The sequence below is a fragment of the Dermacentor silvarum genome, chromosome 4, assembly GCF_013339745.2.
Source record: "Dermacentor silvarum isolate Dsil-2018 chromosome 4, BIME_Dsil_1.4, whole genome shotgun sequence".
In the NCBI taxonomy this organism is placed as follows: domain Eukaryota; kingdom Metazoa; phylum Arthropoda; class Arachnida; order Ixodida; family Ixodidae; genus Dermacentor; species Dermacentor silvarum.
Window position 1 is genome coordinate 25,187,784 of NC_051157.2, and position 24,266 is coordinate 25,212,049.

General features: G+C 44.9%; 1 protein-coding gene across 1 annotated transcript in view; it reads right to left on the reverse strand.

Annotated features, from left to right (window-relative positions):
- Positions 1-1,022: 1,022 nt before the first annotated feature.
- Positions 1,023-24,266, reverse strand: part of LOC119448373 (uncharacterized) — a 66,214-nt gene continuing 42,970 nt past the window's right edge. Inside the window, 8 exon segments of the mRNA XM_049665155.1 lie at positions 1,023-2,114; positions 8,836-9,026; positions 11,300-11,558; positions 13,604-13,719; positions 14,399-14,700; positions 17,198-17,304; positions 17,897-18,015; positions 19,045-19,259. Coding sequence (XP_049521112.1) covers positions 1,939-2,114; positions 8,836-9,026; positions 11,300-11,558; positions 13,604-13,719; positions 14,399-14,700; positions 17,198-17,304; positions 17,897-18,015; positions 19,045-19,259 — 1,485 coding nt within the window. The 3' untranslated portion in view covers positions 1,023-1,938.

Here is a 24,266-nt window from a genome sequence, read left to right on the forward strand (position 1 = left end):
TGAAGTTTTGGAGAACTATTGACACGACATTTTGGATTTCTGTTTTTTTTTTCGCTGCATGGAGGACGAAGAACCCTAAATCTCAGTAAAAATGTTGGCAATCGTCATAGAAACAACAGTTTCAGTTTCCGCGCCCAAGAAGTCGACACGTAGTGACGTCATGATACCCTAGCTCGCTCCATTGCTGCAACATCTGAGGCTGCCACACACGAGCGCAGCAAGAAGTAAGGCACAGAGTGCTTTTGTTTACTTTCTTTAATGCGCCAACGTCATCAGAGCAAGATTTCTTGCCACATAATGTGAGCAAATGTCGACGACGCTACATCCGCCATTTTCAGGCAACTTTAGTATAAATTCACACATTTTATAAGTGTTTCTCCATCTTCGTACTTGCTAAGTATGAAGTGAAAGGCGCTTGGTTGAGTTTGTACAGTTAAAAAAGTGTTTGTAACAAATATATATCCCCGATTTCTTTAGACTAGGGAAGCATTTTTCTATGTTGACCGACCGACAGACCGACCGAGGTGCCTTACCTACAACCCAGTTAAAATTTAACGCCAGTGTAAACCGACACCTTACAAATACCAAGTGCTTTGACACAACGTTACACGTTCGCCTGGGCCAGAAGTAGCTGCATTGAACCCCACGCTGTGCCGCCCACTTAGTGCTAACGTCTGGCCTCGTGCATGTATAAACGAATTGCAGCTACACTAACGTGAAACCTGGGGATGTGCGAAGCTTGCAGTGATGCAGCGCTAATATGGCTCATAACCCCGTAAACGCGGCCTTCCCATTACGACGACAGAAGAGAAGTGAAATTTCTACGCTGGAATGATGAGCGGCAACGGAGCCAGCTCTGGAAGACGACGACGACGACGAACGCGGGATTAGTGGCACGAGCGCGTGCCGAGCGCGAGCACGAGCCTCTTGCTTACCGTGACTACGACGACAACGACAGGAGACGCTGGCAGCCCGGGCGCAAAAGGTGCTTCGCACCTAAAATAGGTGTCAGTACTACATTAAGCATGAGGTTTTACTAGGATAGAGAAACGCTTGAGAACACGCGTGTATTAGAAAGCGATATACTTGAGTTGTCAAGGGCAGAGGTCTGCGCTATCAGTCGTTTGCCAAGGCGCAGAGTAAATAACACCATAACCGCAAAATGACGTGCGGGCAAAATAAATGACATTTTATTTCGACAGATTTTAGCGAAATTGCACGCAGAAACTTTTCAATTCTCCAGGGTGTAAAAAAAAGAGAAAAAGAACGCCAGGGCGTGAACGATGACTATAGACGCTTTCGTGATTTGGTACGGACTGACGCAGAGGACATGCTATCTGCTTAGTCAAAGTTAGACAACTTTTATTGCTGGAAAAAGTTTCAACGCACAATCTGTGCAAACCTAGTTTTCCAGATTACGTGGTCACCTTTCATGCTCCACCTAGGAGCACTGCCAAAAAAATTATCCCTTTTTGTCGCCAGTCGCTTACACTGCATGTGTCGCATGCAACGGACAACGGAAAAAAGAAAATGACACGCGTGCCATGGCTTTCTAATTTGACACCTGTCGATCAGACTACATTTCGCAAGCCATGGTGGATAGACGACTATGCTAAGCAAGTATAAATTAAAGTGAGAAAAAAGAAGATGGCGTCGGTTGTTCATTCTCCGTCAAAGGTACTTGATTCCGCCAAGCAGCGATAGTGCTGCAGTGCTTTAAAGCAATGACGGAGCACGTCGCCACTTCCTAAATTTAGTCATCACTTATAAGTTCGAAGAGGGGGTGAGAATACATCTCTTCCGAATACCGAGTAGCATCATGGTCGCTCTGGTGAGAACCACGCCATGTAACAAGTGCTCTTTGGATAAACATGCGCTTTGTGGTGTCCAGAAGTCTGGGCGTGGTATATAAGTGACTACTTGACACCAGCTCTCCTGTTATCGCTCCACGAAGCGCAGGTTCTGCAGTCTAGGGACACAGAGACCATCAGTGTCGAAACTCAGGTCTATGGATTTTCCCTCCTCTGGCAGAATGGTGAAGCGCTGGACGATCATCGTAATGTACAAGAACACTTGCGCGTTGGCCAAGGGTTCCGCGGGGCACATTCGTTTCCCTGAAATTAAAAATAAATAAATAAATAAACATAAACCGAGATTGATAGAGTAGTTGCAACGAAAATCATCATAATCATCATCATCATCATCATCATCATCATCATCATCATCATCATCAGCCTATTCGTGTCCACTGCAGGACGAAGGCCTCTCTCTCCCTGTGATCTCCACTTACCCCTCCCTGTCTTGCGCTAGATCCCGACCGCGGCGGCCGCATTTCGATGGAGGCGAAATGCAAAAAGCGCCTGTGTGCTTGCGTTGTAGTGCACGTTAAAGATCCCCAGGTGGTCAAAATTAGTCCGGAGCCCTCCACTACGGCGTGCCTCATAATCAGAACTGGTTTTGGCACGTAAAACCCCGAAGAAGAAGAAGAAGAATGTCTTGCGCTAGATGATTCCAACTTGCGCCTGCAAATTTCCTTACTTTATCACCCCACCTAGTTTTCTACCGTCCCCGACTGCGCTTCCCTTCTCTTGGTATTCATTCTGTAACTCTAATGGTCCACCGGTTATCCATCCTGCGCATTACATGGCCTGCCCAGCTCCATTTCTTCCGCTTAATGTCAACTAGAATATTGGCTATCCCCGTTTGTTCTCTGATCCACGCCACTCTCTCCCTGTCTCTTAACGTTAGGCCTAACATTTTCCGTTCCATCGCTCTTTGTGCGGTCCTTAACTTGTTCTCGAGCTTCTTTGTTAACCTCCAAGTTTCTGCCCCATATGTTGCAGTGCTCCAACAGTTAGCTCCTGGAAGGCATTCATTGTGCTTACGAAAGAAGAAAAGAAGGCACAGGAAAGAAAGAGAATAGCTTCCGTTTTATGACTCAACGCTTGAGAAAGAGTAAGACAAGGAAACAATAATTACAGTAGAAAGAAAGCAAGAACCCTGTAATTATATGCAGGTAATGCAGACAAGGTGACGTATGCAAAACACGCCTGGATCACTACACTATGCGGACCGAAGGAAGAGGCCGCATTCTTTTTATGAAAACCATCGTTCCAAAAATTAGCAAGCAGGAGGGTCGAAAGAGGGACTGACAGCTGCTAAAGCTATGTTAGTTGTCACAAGAGTCGTGAGTGGCATTTCGGATGTTAGATTAGATTCCGTGGTTTTACGTGCCAAAACCACGACCTGATTATGAGGAGAGCGGCATTTCATAGTCTTGTAGGCTAAGTAGTAACAAACACCAATGTTCTGGTCAGTTACGACAATACATTTTTGAGTAGAGTTTGGCAGTTGCGCTGGAGGCCAATAAAAGCACCGTTTTAGCAGGAACCTTCGCCAGCGTTCGATAACCCGTCTTCTTCACAACTGTGCCATCTGCTTTTTATTAAGAAAATAAAAAAAGATTGAAGAGATAAAAATTATGCATGGCTCTGCTACCGCAAACACCAGAGACCAGCGGAGCTAGAGAAAGCCTACTAAATTGTGGAAACCACACACTTAGTTTCCTGGCGCTCAGGATTTCTTCGCGATGTTCTGCGTAGTATCGCGATGTATTGAACCGGCCACGTTCACAAGCCTCCGGATCTTCATTTCCTCGCCTACGCGAATTCTCGGCTTCCCTCAATCGAAACTCGGGATGCTCTCTTCTGCGACGCTTGGTTTCAGCTTCCCTAGCTGTCGCTTCAGTCTTTCGGAAGCAACTAGTGTCCAGTTGTCTGGTCGAAACCTGCCGAGCCGCCGCCAGAGGCATCGGCTGCAGTCACGGACACCAGGCGCGTTCGGCACGAATGCGGGGAAACGCGATCGGCATCGGCAGCAGCTCTACGAGTCCCACTAACACATGCCTCACTCCTCCTCTCCACCTCGCATCCGCGATGCTGCGCGAGGCTATTGGCGCTGAGCCGTGCTCCCTCAAGGGCTGCAGAAGATAGCGCCAACCTTTCCCTTTCCCTCAAGAACCACTTACCGCTATTTTTATACTCTGCTTTCACTCTCTCTCACCTCTCTCTTCTCCAGCTCGGCGAAGCTATCGCATAGCTGGCATGGGGTATGGCGTTTTGTGTTCACGCCACGAAATTTTCCGACCAACGAGAGGTATACGGCTTCGCTGCAATAATAACAGTAAATAAATGAAAGTACTGATACTTGAACGTATAACGGCCAGGCATTATTGAATTCGACAGGATACGTGAACGTCCGTGGCACACGAAAGATTAAATCGCTACCAAACTTTCCCAAAAGGAGCACACGCTGCTTTGAGTTACTTGGTTCTTGCGCCATCGCAATAATTCCGTGTTTCAACTTAATAGCAACATTTTTAACACGAAACCTCGGATGCGCGACTATATAGGGTCAATGCAGAATCATGCCTGCGCTAAGGAAACCATGGATTCGGATCGGGTTACGCGAAAGAGGAGTAAATGTTGACCGAAGCCTGGTGTATACACCGGGAATACGAGAAATACGAGCCACTAGCGACCAGTATGTGCTGGCAATGAATGGTCAGTTAAAGATTAATTTAAATAGAAAGAATTGTGGCTGCTTCCGAAAGCTTAGCTGCCTTGTGATTCATCTGTTTCTTCCCGAGTCATGCGTCGCAGTGGTGCACAGATATGGTGCACAGGTTAACCCCCGGCGACGCTATCTGACGCCTATTTCCTCGGCACGATCCGTATGGCTCACATAAAAGATATTCGTTTATATACTTCCTTGGCTTTTGCATATGCGGTTCTGTATGACCATGTGTGACCATAGTATGATCTATGACCATAGAAGAAGTATTCCAGCTCTTAGACTGGGAAGGCTTAGGAGTGAGGATCAACGGCGAATATCTCAGCAACCTTCGGTTTGCAGATGACATTGTGCTATTCAGCAACAATGGAGACGAATTACAACAAATGATTGAGGACCTTAATCGAGAAAGTGTAAGAATTGGGTTGAAGATGAATATGCAGAAGACAAAGATAATGTTCAATAGCCTGGCAAGGGAACAAGAATTCAGGATCGCCAGTCTGCCTCTAGAGTCTGTAAAGGATTACGTTTATCTAGAGGTCAATTACTCACAGGGGACCCTGATCACGAGAAAGAAATTTACAGAAGAATAAAATTGGGTTGGAGTGCATACGGCAGGCATTACCAAATCCTGACTGGGAGCTTACCACTGTCGTTGAAAAGAAAAGTGTACAATCATTGCATTCTACCGGTGCTAACATATGGGGCAGAAACTTGGAGGTTAACAAAGAAGCTCGAGAACAAGTTAAGGACCGCACAAAGAGCGATGGAACGAAAAATCTTAGGACTAACGTTAAGAGACAGGAAGAGAGCGGTGTGGATCAGAGAACAAACGGGGATAGCCGACATTCCAGTTGACATTAAGCGGAAGAAATGGAGCTGGGCAGGCCATGTAGTGTGTAGGATGGATAACCGGTGGAACATTAGGGTTACAGAATGGATACCAAGAGAAGAGAAGCGCAGTCGAGGTCGGCAGAAAACCAGATGGGATGATGAAGTTAGGAAATTTGCAGGCGCAAGTTGGAATACGCTAGCGCAAGACAGGGGTAATTGGAGATCGCAGGGAGAGGCCTTCGTCCTGCAGTGGACATAAAATATAGGCTGATGATGATGATGATTGATGATGACCATGTGTAGACTTGGTGCGAGCCTTCAAATGTGCGCGCAACTGTGCTCTTTCTAGCTTCTCTCTCTTTTAATCCTTATACCCCCTTCCCCCAGTGCAGGGTAGCAAACCGGACGTGCGTCTGGTTAACCTCCCTGCCTTTCCTTTTTTTTTTCTATTTCTCTCTCTCGAATCTCCAACGCAAGACATGTGATTCGGCGCTTCCATTGCTTGAAACACGCCTGATCGCCTTGTCGCTGCCTCATACTTACAGGCATGTGTACGTTTTGGTGACTCTAACACAGACAAGACTATCACAGTGTCCGAAGAGAAGCGAAATATTGCCTCAACGAGAAAATTTTGCCGCGTTCTAGTTCTCGCGGAACGCTACGCACAGCCCGTTCTAACAGCGGAGCTGTTTAAGCGCTTGGCTGGGCCATGTAGTGCGAAAAAAAAAAAATGAGCCTGGCGATCACGTCACCGCGCGTTGCCTAGCAACCACCTCGCGGAGCGGCGTGTGCGTCGCCTCCTCCCCGTGCCGTGCACATGTTGCCTTGACATGGGACGTTAAAAAGAGGGACGGAGAGCATGCGCGCGGCACGCGCTATGCTCGGGAGAGAGAAAGAGAAAATGAGAGCGAGAGAGGGAGAAAGAGAGAGAGAGAGAAGGAAACTGTAGCAGCACCAACGAGGCAACGCGCAGAACGGGAGGGAGAGGGTAGTCGTCATCGTCTCGGGCAGGGTGCCCTTACAGTCGGTCAGCCAGCATCGAATCGTCAAGGTAGCAGAGTACGACCTTGAATACCCTGCTGGTTTTCCTACTTTCTATCCCCCTTTCCCCGCCCCTCAGATGCTGAGCCTGTGCTCCCTATAAGGTCTACAGAAACATCCATCTTTTCTCTTTTCCTCGAACTCTACTATTACTACTATACGCACAGAGCTGCTGCCGACGCCGTCCGCGTTTCCTCCGCGTTTGTGGCGAACGCGCGCGGTGTCCGTGACGGCAGCTGGTGCCTCTGGCGGCGGCTCGGCAGGTTTCGACCAGCCACTCCCCGGCAAGTGTGGAGGCGCAGCTTGGCCGTGACGTCACAGAGGAAATAAAGCTCGGAGGGATGTACCCCAACCCGGTACTATATATAGTCACTACTACTCAGAACTACACAGCAACAGATGTAAAAACTGCACAGCAAGGGCGGACCTCAAGCACATATATACTGTGGGCCTGCCCTGCAATTATCACCACAGACAAAGTCAGAAAAATAACTACAACGGAGCAGTGGGAGACGGTGCTGCTCAGTTCGGACGCTGAGACTCAGTCCCAGGCTATCCGGATGGCCGAGGCCGCCGCCAAGGAGCAGGGGCTCCTGGCCAATGCCTGAGAGGAGAAGGAAGGAACTCCCAACCTTCCCCACCCGTGACCCCATCCTGGACAGTAATTAAAAGTTATTCTCTCTCTCTCTCTCGGAGCCACCGCGACGGCGGCAGAACTCTCCTTGACTCTATGGCGAGTACATGTAGCCTTAACATGGGACGACCAAAGAAGATCCGGACACCCGAAGAAGCCGCGCATTTTGAAGTACGTCACGCGGCCAAGCAAGAATCTGCGCGTCGGCGGCGAGCCGATTTGGAATACCGTGCCTAAAAAAAAAAAAAAAAAAAAAAAAAAAAAAAAAAAAAAAAAAAAAAAAAACCAGTCGGCATTGCCTAGGAAAACTTCGCCAAGCCTAGTAAAAATTTGGAGGACGCTTAAGCTTCGCTTTTAAGAGTGGTAGGCGATAGCGTTCAAAGATCCCTGACTGTTCCTCACGCTTCCAGACAACTGCAGCTTATGCAACCGTAATGGATACCAGGAAACGTTGGCTGCGAATGCTATGCACGAAGTCGAGCTTTCTGGTAGAAACGCGGCACTTTGCGAGGGCCGATTCTGGAGATAGTGCACTACCGCGCCAAAAAAATTCATATCATTTTCAGGTTTCCGGTATTGTTTCGCACTTTTAATATTTCAGTCTGAGAAGATTTAACATAAAAGGCATGCGCAGTGGGTGCTTTCTTTTTTTTTCGATGACATTTGTTTGTGGGTTGTCATTCTCAAAATTCCGAGGTATAGCTTTGTCTAGAATGTAAGCCAAGGTATGAGCAACATTAATGACAGAATGGTTTGACAATATAACCCACATATAGTGCACGTCATATAAGAAGGCGTGTGCATATACATGTACCTAAATATATTCTAAGGGCCTGCGTGGTTGGGGATGATTCTCGAGATCGCGGGATCGAATCCCGGCCGGCAGCGGCCGCATTTCGATGGAGGCGAAATGCAAAAACGCCCGTGTGCTTGCGTAGTAGTGCACGTTAAAGAACCCCACGTGGACAAATATAATCTGGAGTCCTCCACTACGGTGTGCCTCATAATCAGAACTGGTATTCGCACGTAAAACCCCGTATAAGGGGATGACTTTCTGGGCCGCGGACGCCAACGCCGACACCGACGCCGGATTTTCAGCGACATGGGGCCCTTAACGCTATCGCGTTAAAACCTGGCAGAAGCTAGGTCGATCACCAGCTCCGCTGTTTACTCCAGCCTTGCACCACTAGTGCAAGCTGCCCACATTTTTTTACGACATTCAGCTCACACACCTGTGCCACGGCAGCTGGATAAAAAAAAAAAAGGTGCCTTTTTTTTTTTTGATCCAGTGGCCGTGCCTGTGCTATACCGGGCACTGGATCTTTTTTTTTTTTTATCCCGTCGCAGTGGATAGTCTAGATAACGACGTGCACTGAGGCAACTGGTGCTTGATTTCTGAAAATAAAAATGCTCTGCGATGATTTATCCCGTGTTCGTCCATGATTTTCGATATTGAAGAGCACTGAACTATAAGAAGTCGCTCTCTACTCACGTTCGCTTCATATTCGCTCTAAGAGTGCTGGAGCAGGCGGTTACAGTGCCCTAAAATCTATGACTTCATTTTCTTCCTCTTTTGAGAACAGCTCTTCGGCAACGCCTAATGTATTTTACAAGACTGAAATTATCACTATTCTGAAGAAAAACTGAGTAACAACCGGCAAGGAGTAACAACAAACTATGAAAGTTTTTCGGCTTAGGTTTATTGCGGTGGGTGCTCCTCGTTATACAAACGACTACAGGACGTGTGCTCTTACCTATAGAGAAAGGAATGAGGTTCTCTGGCTTTTCAATTAGTACCGAACCCTCATTGGTGAGGAACCTTTCTGGCTTGAATTCCTCCGGGTCAGTCCAGCATTCCGGGTCCATGTGCGCCGCCCATATGTTGGACATAACGACCGTTCCAGCCGGGATCAGGTAACGACCAACTTCTACGTCTTTTTCAGCCCTACGAGTTCAATTGGAAGATTAGGGAAATCTCATCAGCCAACAGAATGGACGCAATTTATCGAAATCAGCATGCAAATCACCACGATGTCTTGTTGCGCAGAAAAATACGACTTTTTCCGTTGGTGAAACATGCATGGCTGAGGCATATGTCGCACTTTTTTCTCGTTCGTCACTTAGTCAGGATCGCCCCCCCCCCCCCCCCTTCCGTTAGAATATACATTATCGTGGTATGTTCCCATCACTCAATATGATACCTCGCAAGTGTTTTTGTAATCGCGAAATATTTTCGTACAAAATATTTGGCGGCCATAACAGTTTAGTTATATGGAAACTGTTGCCCTTGTATGCAAATGAAAGAAGACTTTTACTGCTTGGATAAGTGCATAAACTTGGCATAAACTATACTGGCATATGCCTATTGCAAATCTGACAACCGTTCTCCCTTAAAACTAAACAGATATTGAAAATTCTTGTGACATAAATAGGACACAAGCGGTATTGAATGTTGCTTATTCGGATCGGCTAGAACATTACCTACAGGAAAGACTTCCGGCCCACGAGCACAAAGAAAGGCGAAAAAAAAAAGCAGCGACACGTCAACAGGCGTCCTATCTTTTACGGCATGTGCGTTCTAGCCAAAAAAAAAATAAATAAAATAAATCGCAGGTGAACTAAAATATACAACTCAGCTACGAGGTTACGTTCCCCCGTGCGCTGTTATGAAAAACTGTACAGCATCCTGTTTATTATGCTTGGCTGCTTGCACCCATTCACTGTCGAGGCGCGCCGTCGTTCTGTGTATGGGCCAGACAGAGACGTCGGTGAATAGAGCGACGTAGTCCACCGACGGTCGCGAATTCTGATGCCTCACACAAAGCATGAAAATCATGCATCGCATGCTCAGCGGTACGGCTGAACCTGTTGTTATCCAGTATAGGAACAGTTGCTGCACAGAAGTGCACTCTCTGTCTTGCGGGACGTAACAACGTGTCTTTCAGCTTTCTTTTATATCCATTCCGACTGCCACCGGGTGTGTTCGTTATCGTAGGCGCACGTCGTATTTGTAGCCACTTACCACTTAACAAAATTTACCGGACAAACGCAGCCTTGGCGCTGGTCGTAGAACTTTCGCCACTGTTCCGGGTGAAGATAATAACCGCGTTATCTTTAGGCCGACTGCGCCTGTGTTTTGGCTTCTCAGACGTTTTTATACGCATTTTGAACTGGCGCGGAGAAGGTGAAAGGCAACCGGTTTTCTATCGCGGGTTTCATGCGATCGCATCATAGACGAGTCAATGCCTGACAAAACAAGCGCATATTAAAACATCCGACCGCTAAGTAAGCGCTGGCTGATGGTTAAAACTTGCAGCAGATATTATGAGCATTACTCAAAACTCATTGGCTGGTGACACAACAGTTGCCAACGTTTCCAATTTCATCAGACTAAGTCCACCACTCAGACGAAGCCATGGAATAAGCCAAGACGAAATTAAGTTTCCCTGTGGTAGATGCGAAAGCTATATCAGACCATAACTCTGCCGGTGTGCACTGGTGACTTTATTACTATACTGTAGATTTTGTCTTTGTGCCACCTTGATGTTTTGACACCTTAATTTTTTTTGATGCGAACTAAATTGAGATAATGTTCTTCGCTGTGCGAACAGGTCAAAAGTTGAAGACAGGAACTGCGAAAACCGCCGTAGGTCTGACTAGCTATTGTTCATGTTGCATGCTGAATGCACTGCGACCGATGCTAAGCCCAAAGTAGACGGAAATCGGTGAATAGCGTTTTTGCGTTCTTTGCGTATTTCAGTATGTCGTTTCAATTTTTGTCATTGCTGGCATCAATTATTCATTAGCACGAAGGTGACCAAAGTATATGTCTGTGCCATGCGCACAGTTTCTTGCATCGTAATGTGTTTGAAAATAGACATTATGCAAGAAATTGATATTTGGGGGAAAAATGGCATGTGTCAAACTTCTAGTTTTCGTTGGATAATCTGTTGCGCGTTACCTTACTTTCTTTTTCTTCTTTTTTTGGCAATTGACATTATAACACGGCTGATGGACTCCGCAAGTACACGTTGGTGGAATATGGCTACTGAGGTGAAGATTGATACTTAGGAGTACTTTTCAAATCAATAGGGCACTTCCTTGGAATATTTACCGAAAGGACAATATAGCTAACAGGTTATTGAATCCTCCGTTTGCGAAAGGAAAGATAGAAAAAGGAACGCAGCACGTCGTTTTGTCAGCACTGCTTATTCTTACTGCCTCGGTATTCCAAGCAACACTGGCGTCCTCCAGCGAAAGAGTTCCCAGATGCTAGCCACAGTGTAAGGCATGTCATGTCTGTCCTCCCAGCGAGGGGCCCTGGTTCTTCCCACCACCAGGTCGACCTCATCCCTGATCCTGCGCTGGACAGTGTCCACCTTGTCGGCCAGGTTGAGCAGGTGCCACACCAGTGTCTGGTACGTCGTCTGGGAGCCCGCGCCGAACAGCGTCAGAATGTTGCCAAAGAGAAATTCATCTGCGGTACCAAAATGGAGACACATAGCGGGCATACAACAAAAACATTTGCGAATAATGAAGCTGGCTTAACTTACACTCAGTTTATAAAACGGAGCGGCCCGTCATACGGTAGATTTGTCATCAGCTAATAGTGGGCAGAATTTCCAACTAAAGGTGTGTCCACTAGGGGACATTTACTGTGTGTTCGGTGCCCTGGCTTTTTATCGCTGTTACCGTTATTGGCCAGCACGCTAGCAGCGGGCAATAATAATTTTTAGGGGGAACGCCTCTATGAGCTCGGCTCGTGATTGACCCCATTTAAAACTTTCATAACGCTTTCACGGTCAATAAATCAAATATTTACCCTTTTCGCGGCGATCCCGTGGGCGCTGCCATGTTTGATCACGTGGTGACGCGTCCATTGCTTGCCTCAACTGCCTCAGTATTTACAATGGATGTGTATGACGCCGCTGCGGCTTAGCAAACCTGTTTCGGGAGATATCGTAGGCGGTAACTGGGTGGACGGCACGAAGCTTCGGCCACAGGTTCAGAGGACATGTAAAAACGCTTTCGAAGCTCGTTAAGCTTTGTCCAAACGGCGCGAGCAGCATATGTGGTACTTGCTCTAAAAGTGGGGCTAAATATGTATTCGAAGCTATCCAAACTTTCCGCTCATGAATTGAATCAGGATTATAGTGTTTTGATCTTCGTTCTTTATATGGGGGATATTTTGAAGCAGCGGCTTGTCACTTTTCTGACTCAGTAAGGATCATCGGTGCGGCCACTATCTGGTTATTTTCGGCCTAATCGCTCGTGGGGTGAGCTCCGTTCCGTTAGATTTGTTCTTGCTGCGCACAAGGCCTGAAACGTAGCTATTTTGCGCAGTGTAATACCTTGTAGCAAAGACGTATTATTGCTAGTAACTCGTTTACTCTAGTGAACCGTCATGAAACATTCAGCTTCGACCATTGGTGCGCTATCGTTCAGTACCGTCACTTATTGTGCGTATATAGTGCGCATTATTCAAGTGTGCGCCCATTCACTTATTCTTGACACGTTGGCGAAAGAGTGGGCGTAAGTTACCATGCCGGTTGGGGTAGATGTGTGTAGATACTGTGGGCGAAACCTACTATGGCAGGAACCTAGCGCTACATCCCTTTATAATTGTTTAACGAGCGGTACTAATCTTGCCAACGTACCGGGGTTGAAGGCCTTTCCTTGAAGGTTAGCGATACAACGCTGGCGGATGAGCAAATTTGTGCATCCTCGAGGAAAGCCGTACATCTCGAAGTGTCGGAAACACGTACGGACAGTTGCAGCAGTGGTCCGCGAACTTGGCCCCACATATTCATTACATTCCTTTATATTCCAGTCACTATTTTTGCAGCCAACTACTGCACATGTCTTCAATCCACATGATTTGAACCAGCATGAATGGAGCACAGTGCTTTAGCAAAAAATCAGTTGCATTTCCGACAGCTGATCGTGAAGAATCAAGGTAGAAGCAGCAATGTTTTCGCATTCGTGCGCGGTCGCTGAGGCGACGTATGGCGTGACGCCGTAAGCGCCATCTCGTTTCTCTAGAACAAACTGCTCCGCGAAAAGGGTCAGTACACGTGATGCGTGCATATGTATAGGCTAATCCCCACCTTCCCTATTTACTTTCGCTCTTATTACTATGTGAAAAAAAAAGCTTCCTTGGCCAATGCAGGGAGAAGATAGCTTAGTGCATTTATTTTCATCATAAAAGCTTTCGCATAATTCAAGCAATTATTTCTTGGTAAAGGTGAGCATTTATGATACTTTGACATGCGTGGTCAAGGCGGTAACTATTTATCGTATAGGCAACAAGAGGTTCGTACGAGATTTATTGGTACGAAGATGGAACTTTACTCTCCGTAAGCCTATCTTTCGCTTCCAGGCAGTGTATGCTAGATAAACAAAGGCATACTTATGTCATGTCCCATTTGTATTGTCACTGAGCGCATAAAACATTTTTCTTCCACAAAAGTGTTCAGCATGGTGGTAGTGTTAAATGTTCGAATTAGCACTAAAAGAACACACCTTTAAAACAGCTGTTTGCATTGCCATTTTCCTTAGCGATCATCCGCTTGTAGTCTTCAATGAAGTTAATGCTGTTCTCTTGTCTCCCACTTGCCTGTCCGGATACTACTGCTTGGCTGCAGTTCAGAAAGGAAGAAATTGTTAGCCTCAATATTCGAAAAGTAAGCCCGTCGCTGAAATAATACTCATGCAACAAAGCTTATTACTCGGTGTTTACATTGCTGAAGGCCCAGAAATACGCACGCAACCTCCTGGAAAACTATGCTCCGGGCTTTCGGAAACTGGAGGTCCTTCCGGCCTTCGCCGCTAGCGCTACATCTACTTGCAGAAAGAATCACCCACTGAGATAGAGCACCGTGATTGTTCATCCTTTAACAATAGAAGCGACGTTAATTCCGAATATCATTTTTGAAGAGCGTATGAGACGAGGGCAGCATTTGCACATTAAAGGGATCAAGGCGCATTCCTTTACCGAACCAACAAAAGTATAGCTTGCCTTTCTTTTGTGTAAACATCCATAATTGGTAGTATTGCTTCGCGTGGATGTGTAATAAACACGCCAAATCACTGTTAAAGTTATTTTATGCCTTTGTTCGGTTTTGAGAAAATCTTGTTCCATAGGAAAAGTCTGCTTCTGACGACCTTTGGTTGTTTTCCCCATAGGGCCATTAAATGATCAAATTACCCGTTTTACTTACTACCACGTCAATCACTATCATCACTATCGTCGCCATTCCAACAGAGCGTGCACTTGCATTAAGATTGTGTGTCGAGAGAAATGCAAGACAGTCGTACCTGAAGAACGTTAGCATGTCCTCCCCAATTCTCCTTAACTGGCCAAACTTGGTGAAGAAGAGTTTAGTGACGGCCCTAAGGCCAATAGGCATGACGGTTATGATTGCGCCCGCCGCCAAGCGTCGAATCGCCTTCTCGAGCAATCCGTTCAAGAAAATGCGCCGCTCGTCTTCAAAGTCGTATCGCGCACCCAACACTAGTGCCGTCACGTTATTGGAGACGCTTGGCAGGACGAGCGCACCAGCGTTGATGGGTGCACCTTTTGTTTCGGATATCTTTCTCGTCAAGTAGACGGCCTCGTCCTGGTGGCACAAAAGCACGGAGAACGGTCAGTAGGGTACGCACCAAAAACGCGTTTTCTTTAGAAAGCACTACAAAGACGAGTATTATAGGCAGAAAATGATGTCTGTGCGACGATCTCTCAGTTAATCAGATATATAAAAAAATATCAAACCGCATTTGAGTTTGAGTTTATTAATCACAGGAAGATTTGTACATTGGGTATGATATAAAGGTGGGGCCCTATAACTCTCGCAGGAGTTGTGGAAGGGGCCCCTATGTTATATGCTGTTATATAAAGACCTGAGCGCGCGCGAAAAAGAATGTGTGAGACAGTACAAATATGGTACATACTTATGAAGCAAGTGACGCGAGCATGAAAGAGCGAAGATTAGTTTTGTAACTGATAAATGGCTATTGTGCTGTAAGATCTGTTGGTAATTTATTCCAGAGCTGCGATGCGGTATGCGAGAATGTAAATGATCCATAATTAGTGCGAGATTTAGGAACGGTTAGAGTTTTCGAGGTGACTGATCGTAGAGGATATGTGGTATTTTGATAATTAATTTTTACAGAAGGACATTGTACGATTTTGTACATGATTTTATAGAGCAAAACGAGAATGTGGTAATCAATGCAACGTTTCACCGGCAGTATGTTAAGTAATGGGTAGGCGAATGTGATTGAGTCCGTTCTTTTTAGGAAGAGAATAGCTCCAAGAGCTGTATTTTGTGCTGCAATAATTGGCAATAAAGTGGTGGGGTACGTGAGTCCGTATATGGTAATAGCATACGTAATATGCGAATGTATAAAACTGACATAAAGTGTACGGAGTGTGTTCAAAGGGAAGATGTAACGTAGTTTATATAGTATTGGGATTTTCTTATAGATGGTTAGTGTAGTTTCGTGGATATGTTTATGCCATTTTAGTTGACTGTCGAGGTAGACGCCCAAAAATTTCGTCTCGTTAACCCTTTCCAAAGAAGAGCTGTTGAAGTTTAATGTTTTAGTGTTCATTAGTCGGGTGTTTTTTGCAGTGAATACTATATAGTTACTTTTCTTTGTGTTTGCGAGAAGACAGTTAGATTGAAGCCAGTTAGATAGTCTTAGCAGGACATCATTGCCTTTTTTGTAAAGATCTGTTTCCGTATTAGCTGTCAGGAAAATATTGGTATCGTCCGCGTATAAAATGCAGTCTTCTGAGAGATAGTCGGGTAAATCGTTGATGTATGCTACAAAAAGAAAAGGCCCTAATATGGATCCCTGGGGAATTCCGCTGTTAGTTATCATTTGGGATGACGACACATTGCCAACCACTACGTACTGCTGCCGGTTTTTCAAATATGTGCTAATTAGGCTTAGGGGCTCTCCACGAATACCATACTTTTCAAGTTTTTTTAGCAATATGTCGTGGTTAACAAGATCAAAAGCCTTGGTCAGGTCCATGAAAATACCCATGGTTAATAATTGTCTTTCTATGTTTATTTTAGTTTTTTCCACAATGTTAATTAACGCTGTCTCAGTTGACTTACATTTTATATATCCGTATTGCTCTTTAGCATGTTTCGGATATCTTTCTCGTCAAGTAGACGGCCTCGTCCTGGTGGCACAAAAGCACGGAGAACGGTCAGTAGGGTACGCACCAAAAACGCGTTTTCTTTAGAAAGCGCTACAAAGACGAGTATTATAGGCAGAAAATGATGTCTGTGCGACGATCTCTCAGTTAATCAGATATATAAAAAAATGTCAAACCGCATTTAATATCAACAAACAGTATACAGGCCAAAAGCTCCGATAGCGATGTCCTCCATTCGCTTTTAGATAAGTTCCGTAGCTTCAAATAAAGATGAACCACCCAATATGCCAACTTCAGCGACAAAGCATCAGTGGCACAAGACAACGTTACGTTATCCATTAGGAGGGAACATATGTCACACTGATAGCTGTCACTGGGAACAGTTCAGACACGCGGCGAGCGCAAATTTCTGTAGGCGAGCTTTCCGAACCACGAACATCGTTGCTGCTAAAGATGATATAATTAATTTACACTGTCCCGTGTTTGTTACGTGACATTTTCAAGAAAAGTACCGATTATTTCGAGAAGCGTCACCAACGTCCGCCGGAATGGATTTTCACAAGTTTATAACGTCATTGTAACACGGTGCATGTACAGAAGTTTGAAAATGTGGCACGGTAATGTTCTCAGGCGCTTTCCCAAGCGCTAGCGCATTTCACTATCTCAAGTAAATATTTTAAGTCCACGGACCATGATGAGCTCGTAGCAAAGCGTCCGTATGAAAATAGATACGTTGTCGCTTTGACCACGGCTCTCAAGAGTTTTACTCTTCACCTGCACACCCTGGTGGGCATATTTGGTCCTGATTGTATAGCGACGTCACGCAGCAGCGAGTCAAGGCTATCTGACTATGCAGATAAGTGATCTCGTGGCACGTTGCAAACACACTGATTAAACGAAGGCACCATTACAGTCACTTTCGAGTTGCTCACTCGAACTCTTACCACAATCTGCTGATCCATTGTCTTTCCACAGTACGACCCTGAGGTAATGGAACGAACGCAGAACTTTCTGTTCTCAACCCAGGGCCGTCCATTGAGATTAGCCAAACCTGGCAGGAATAGAAAGTCACTTTTAAGCAGACATGGGGTCTGCATTTGCGGTAATATATAATAGTTTCTGGAATAACAGTTTGAGTTAAATTATCCAGGCTACAGGCTTTATTCTTACAGCGCCAGTATCTTTCCAAATAATACATTTATTGCTGACGAAGCGGAAACCGATATAAATCTCTCACTTTTCACAGCGCACTATAGCGATATAGTTAATAAACATTAGTGTTAGGAATGTCAATCTGTACACATGATATTGTGAAAGATTTCTGTGCGAAAGCTTTTCATATTTGTTTTGTATACCAACCACTGCCTCATATACTCACATTGATAGTCCTTCCTTCGTCTACAAAGAATGCCTTTTAGCGGTTCTCGTTCCTTTAAGTTTATTGTGTACGTGGTTACGCCGCACAGTGGTTATGGACTAGCACGTTGAAGGACTATGGACTAGTGAAGCCTCGGAGTTCGTCACTTCTTTTTTTTTTCTTTCCTGAGTAATGTTTGGGACTTAAGGGGTAGGCGCCATTAAAGAACCCTACCTCCTCATGTTTCTTAACTTGACAATAAAACAGATAGTGAGGCCTCGGTTACCTGCGACATCTGCGTGATCCAAGAACAATGCTTTCGGTCGCCCCAAAAGCTTGGAATAGCCTTCCGAGATGCTCTCGAAGTCGTTTAATACAACGACGTTCATGGCTCCCAGCTTTATCCTGAAAAGGATGCCTGTATGCACATTTGGACGGGCCCAGAAAACAGCTAAGATTGTTATCGAGGCAACAATGTTGTGGTTGTCAACACTTTGGTAAGAATGACGTTGACCCACACGTTGGCCACCATTTAGCATACCGGTTGGCCAGCTCTTGGAAAATATCACGGTTGCGCAATGCGAAAGCGGCGGTTTTTACGAACTGCGTTCAAAATTCTTTTAAACGAGCGAAGATGCGATAAATAAGCGATTTTCTATTGATTGCTTTTATCTAAGAGGCGCACATTAAAATATGACTCTAGCCAAAAATAGACAAATACTTATGCAAATTATGTTATTTCACTCTTTAACCCCAAAAAAGTAATGTGATTAGTCCCAGTGGAAGACTTGAAGCGTGCCATCTGAGGAGCCCATAACCTTTTCTAAAAATGCGAAATATCGTCGCTGATAAATTGACAGCTTATTATTGCATTTCTGTCAATTTCATGCAGAAAAGCATAACTGAACGCCTGACGATCGCCCCTGTCGCGGCCTTATTCGATGCCCACGAGTGACGTGCCTGCTCGTGCCTCACCATATAGGGCGAGCATGAAGCGAGCTGGATCACGGCTTGATAAAGACGCTCGTCTGATGTTCGCCTGATGGGGAGAATTTCTGTGTGAAGTTGGTCGAAATTTATGATGCAAAATTATCAGCCTTTTGCGTATCTGGACATGGCTATGAGAACCTCGAATGACGAGGTTCCAGCTTCTTCCATTACTGCCAATCGTCTGTCTATCATGACTAAAAAGTGAATTAGTCTAATGCGAATAAATAAATGTTTATTTACTACAACCTCGAGTCATTTTCAAACGTATGCCTCTGTGATAAAATCAATCAAGAGAAAATGATTTAATTCCCTCATTTTGCCTATTTTTAAAGAAGTTAGAACGCATTGTGAAACGCCATGTATATATGCTTAAGCGCGAATAAAGCCCGACTACGCTGACAATAACAATGGTCGCTAAAAGGAATGCGTAGTTGTCCTTCACACCTGAAGACAGGGCCGTACTTGTCGGCAATATTCCTGAAAGCTGCATGCTGCGGTCTCCCGAGGAATGGCAGATAGCCAAGCAATGGCACTCCTCTTGGTCCAGGAGGCAGTGGACTGCGGCCGGTGTTCTTACAGCGATTGCGCGACCACAGGAATGCAACCACTGCTATGGTCGCAATACCAGCCAGAACTGTAAACAGCGATGTTAAAATGACCTGCGCAGGCAAGCGCAGAATTAGTCACAGGAAGTACGCGAAGGCGACGAAAATAAGCGTAGGAAAATCACCAATTAAAGATGCAAAATTGTCGACTTTAGGTTTGCTTTTTTATGCTGAGTATCTTGTAGCCTTTGTTTTTTCTTGAACGTAGGTTGTGAGAATCACTCTTTTCAAATATATATATATATACTCTGTAACTGTACTCTGACTGCAGATCAGAGTACGGTAACTGTACTCTGACGAAGGCTGGTCCACCAGCCGAAAACGTTAAGTACATGTCTTACTTCCAAAAAGTTCGTTGCATATCTCGAGCTTGGTGTCATCCTGAAATTTCGTTCCATACAAGTACGTCTTGCGCACTCACCGACTACCCCTTGAAAATTGCAATTTATGTAGTAAAGTAATTAGTGAACACTTTTTCGTAAAAATTTGTTCATGAGTAGATTATGCCTTTCGATATCATTTGCAAGTAATGTCCGCATCTTCGAGTAATCCAGCTCAATGACTAGAACTGTGCCATCTGCCTCAGGCAAATGTTAAAATATTCTGTATAATCTAAAAAAAAAGAACACGAGCACTTGATTAGAGGGGCGTACTTTTTTTCACATTCGTGAAGCTGTCATGGCGGATTTAAAAGGTATTTTTCTTTTGTCATATCGCGCTGGGGCCCCTACAAACTGGTTACGTTTTTTTTTCTTCCGGGGGGAATTCCTAGCGATCATTCTGTTTTTTTTTCTGAGAGTAGCGGCGAAATGCGCAAGCCCCTTCGGGCTGGGCGCTGGACCACTAGGGGAGGGCATCATCATTGCCGACCAGTATCCGCGCACTATTACTTGCTTAATAATTCCTCACAGATCATTTTATTACCTTCGCCCATGTGGGTGATTTGCTCGCAGGTCTTCAACTTAATGGACCAGTTATTCGATCCCAGCCCAACAAATACCGTGGTTGTTGTGCTTTATTCAACAGCAGCATCTAGCTTGTCGCAAAGAATACCCGGTGTGTGCCAGCTTCTATGTGTTGGCGATATATGCGCTCGGTATTCACCGGCATAGAGGCGCGGAGGACGACAGTGGTGTAGTTGCAATATCCTGGCATCGACAAAGGGGATCCTTGCCCTTTTTCACCATGCTGTATATTTGTTCCTTATTGAGGCTTCGGAACCTGAGGTAGAACGTGCCACACGTGCGAAATACGTGTTCGAAATCGAAATATGTGTTCAACTGGTGAACAGAAATGCCCTAATTACCTTTTCAATCAATTACTTATTTTAAGTAAATAATTACCTAATTAAGCAATTAGTAATTAAGTAATCAATGAAATAATTGCTTAATTAAGTACTAAATGATAATTATTTGTACAAATTGCAATTTGCGACTTGTACCAAGTGAGTTAGTTTGCAAGACGTATCCACTTGAAATGAAATTCTAGGACACCAGTTCGGAGATATTATTTCCCAAAATGTGAGACAAAATACATGGGCGTTCCAGCCGACTTCGTACTTCAATGCAAGAAAGATCGTTTTGTGAATAAAATGTAAATTGAACAACAGTGCATCTTTACGGCGAGTTCGAGGGCGCATATCTCTCAAGTGGTGTCATTCTGAAATTCATTCCAAGTGGATACGCCCTACAATCTCACCGGCTACAATGCGCAAATTGCGATATATACCATCAAGGAATTAAGAAGTTAATTCGCGATTCTTAATTTTATTTAGTTGAATATGTATTTCCATTTATTTTGCAGTAATGTCCGCCTCGCTGAATAATCTAGCAAAAGGACTAAAATTATGTTATCTGCAACAAGCAAGTTTTCAAATTTCATAATACTTAAACATGATCACCCTGTATGTTGCATCTATACAAATTGTTTTTATATGAACCTGCAAAGCGGTCAATATTATTTTATTATATATGTAGTACTATAGAGAAAATAGCATATTTTTCGCGACCACTTTTACAAAACTTATGTAGCAGGGATACGCAAGTTGTGTGGTATCTGTAAATTCACGTGCTCATTTTGTCTGCTTTTATCTATGTACGCAGAAATAAATTTCTATTTCTTTGGAGGGAAGAGGGGGCAGAATTTCTGCGTAGGGGGGCAAACTTGCGCGCTGATTCTTCTGATGTTTGAGAATCCTTGAGAAGTCTAAAAAAAAATGTGGTTGATCCCTCTTATATAGGAATCGGTATAGAACACGAAAGTGAAACGTGTCTTCACAGAAATAGTGTAATGTTTATTGCACATTGATATATAATGTCTATTGGTGTTTTGTGGCTAAAGCGCCCTTAGGCATTGATGCACCCACGCTGACGCCTGGTGGCACGTCTCCTCCATCACGACTACCAACGTCGATGACCATGAGCAACCGTCGTGCATATGGAAGCTGTACTACGCTGCACACGCTAGCACAACGCGAAAGACGAAGCACGTAACTGACACACTAATACAACGCGCAAGACAAAGCACGTAACTGAATCGTCACCGAGTCAAATCAGCGCGTACAGCGCGTCGTAATTGCAGCCTCCGCGATCAACTTCAGAAACATTTTCAGAGCTAATTGCGGAGGCCACGCTCCGCTGTGCTGAGTACGGTGAACGCCACCTGGCGTTGGTAGTGCTTCTTGATGCCAGCGTCCCTTCGAATGCTGGCATCGAGGCGTCGTAGTGCTGAGACCACCGAAGCGTTCACTGTCGGTGCGCGTTAGTGTCATAATGCAGTACTTCTCTTTTCTGCTCGTAGGCGGCGGCACCGCCCCGAGCAAGAGCGCGGGTACACGGAGGAGTGTTAGATATATAAGGCGCGTCTGTGTAGCTCTCTGCAAATGCGTTTGTGGCGCAATGGGTTAAACGCTCGGCGATCTATCGTCGCGGACCGAGAGGTCGTGGGTTCGATTTCCAAATTTTGCATGTTTGTGGAACTTTTTCTTCTGGTTTCTTTCTTTGTATTATGTTCTATGACGTATTTCCGTGACGGAAATACGTCACGGAAATACGTCAGTGAAGTCTTGGTGGACCCCGGCATAAAACACTTTCGTGTTAAAAAAAAAATGAACTATCACATAGCTTTCTTGTTTTATTTTAAAAGTGAAGAAATTTTATAAGTTTGGTTCAGTCCAGCCATGATGAGACCATTTGCACGTTTCAAATATTTTTTAAGGTAGCTGGCTTTAGCAAAAGTTTGTTCTAAGGTGTGTCTGAAACATGTTGTTGATAACGGAATTCCAGCGGCAAGACAATTAGTCTTTGTTTTATGACCTTGCCATGTTGTTTTCAGTATATACGGAGGATAATAATCAGCTTTCGTAACCTTATGAATCACACTAGAAGCCCCACACTGATGAGCGTTCTATGACACGGAAAGTTTTACCATTCGAGCAGGCGCTTTCCATATGGCAACATGCCAAGGCTAAAGCTCTCTGTTATGTCACTGGCCTGGCGCTGTTTGGCCATAATTGGCCCTTGCACCACAAAACACTGCATTCATCATCATCTCTGTTATCTCAAAGCGTATCACTGATTATCGCAGTGGGAAAGTTTTGACAAGTCTCTTATTTGGGCGAAACAATTTTAAGAAAGCAAGTTCACATTTAGACGCAACGCGCATCGCTGCAACATGTCTTTGTGGAAAAGTCCTAGGACATAATAAACCAATATTCATATACACCTGGCATTCATTTTTTACTACTGCGTTGACACGTTGTCTCACAATAACATGCACGCGCATAAAACCTCAAATAGAAAGCGTTATAGAATAACGTTAAATAGCAGAGGCATTTGTGATCACGTGAGCACGGTGAGGAATGTATGTGGGGCTTGGTATCGGGGGTAAATTAAGCTGATCACAAAGGAAACTGCTGCGATTAGTAGACATGAAAAGAACTCGTGATTATGCTGCTTAGAAAATGCAAAAGCCTGCATCTGTTTAAATTCCTTTCGAAATTTTACAAGCAGCGTGTTGCGGATATACCCGTCTCTTGCCTCCGCTCTTAAAAAAAAAAAATGTTAGTAACAGCCAGAGTACAAATTTGCCGGAACATGCCCATCATTCGACTCCACGTGAAACTATGCTTTGACACGCTGTAAAACTAAAATTTCCCGTTTAGAGTCTCCAATAGCGCAACGCGTCATTGAGGCAAATGTACTGCTATCGCACCTACCTCCATATGGCCTGTGTTGCTGCCGCTCCCCATTTCGATGTGCGCTGAAATAGGCCGCTCTGCGCAGTTTTGAAAATCGAGAGCGAGCGCTTCCCAGCAGGTACGGCAGAACCCTCAGTGACGAGCTTTCACTCTCCCAAGCGCGTACCTTGACACGGATCATCGTTGCGTTTTTTTTTTTTCAACTCTCTCTTAACCCTTTCGCCTTTGCGGAGAGCACTCAGTGTCAGCTTGTCGGAAACTATGTAATCGTTCGTTCCGCCGCTAAATATATGTATGGAATGTCGGTAAGTTTTTTTTTTTAATGGCATGTTTCGTGCGATCGCAATGCTGTTCTGATGACACGCCTGAAGTTTCAAAACTGTTTGAGTAATTGAAAATTAAAATTAAATTATGGGGTTTTACGTGCCGACACCACGATCTGATTATGAGGCACGCCGTAGTGGGGGGCTTTGGAAATTAGGACCACCTGGGGTTCTTTAACGTGCACCTAAATCTCGGGTGTTTTCGCATTTCGCCCCCATCGAAATGCGGCCGCCGTGGCCGGCATTCGATCCCGCGACCTCGTGCTCAGCAGCCCAACACCATGTTAGAGTAATTGTAAGAGAGAGAGAGAGAGAGAGAGAGAGAGAGAACACATTTATTTAACAGTATAGTATATGGGGTGCATCCTTATTTCAGATGAAATCATTCGAATGAGGTTGAAAATGGGCAGAAAGGTAAGCTGCAGGGACGCAAGAAAGCCTTGTAAAATACATTTTCTTTTTCATATGTTTAGTGTGGAGCTTTATACAACAAACTACGTCAAATTTAGCTAGTTATTTGCAGTTTATCCGTGTTTTCGA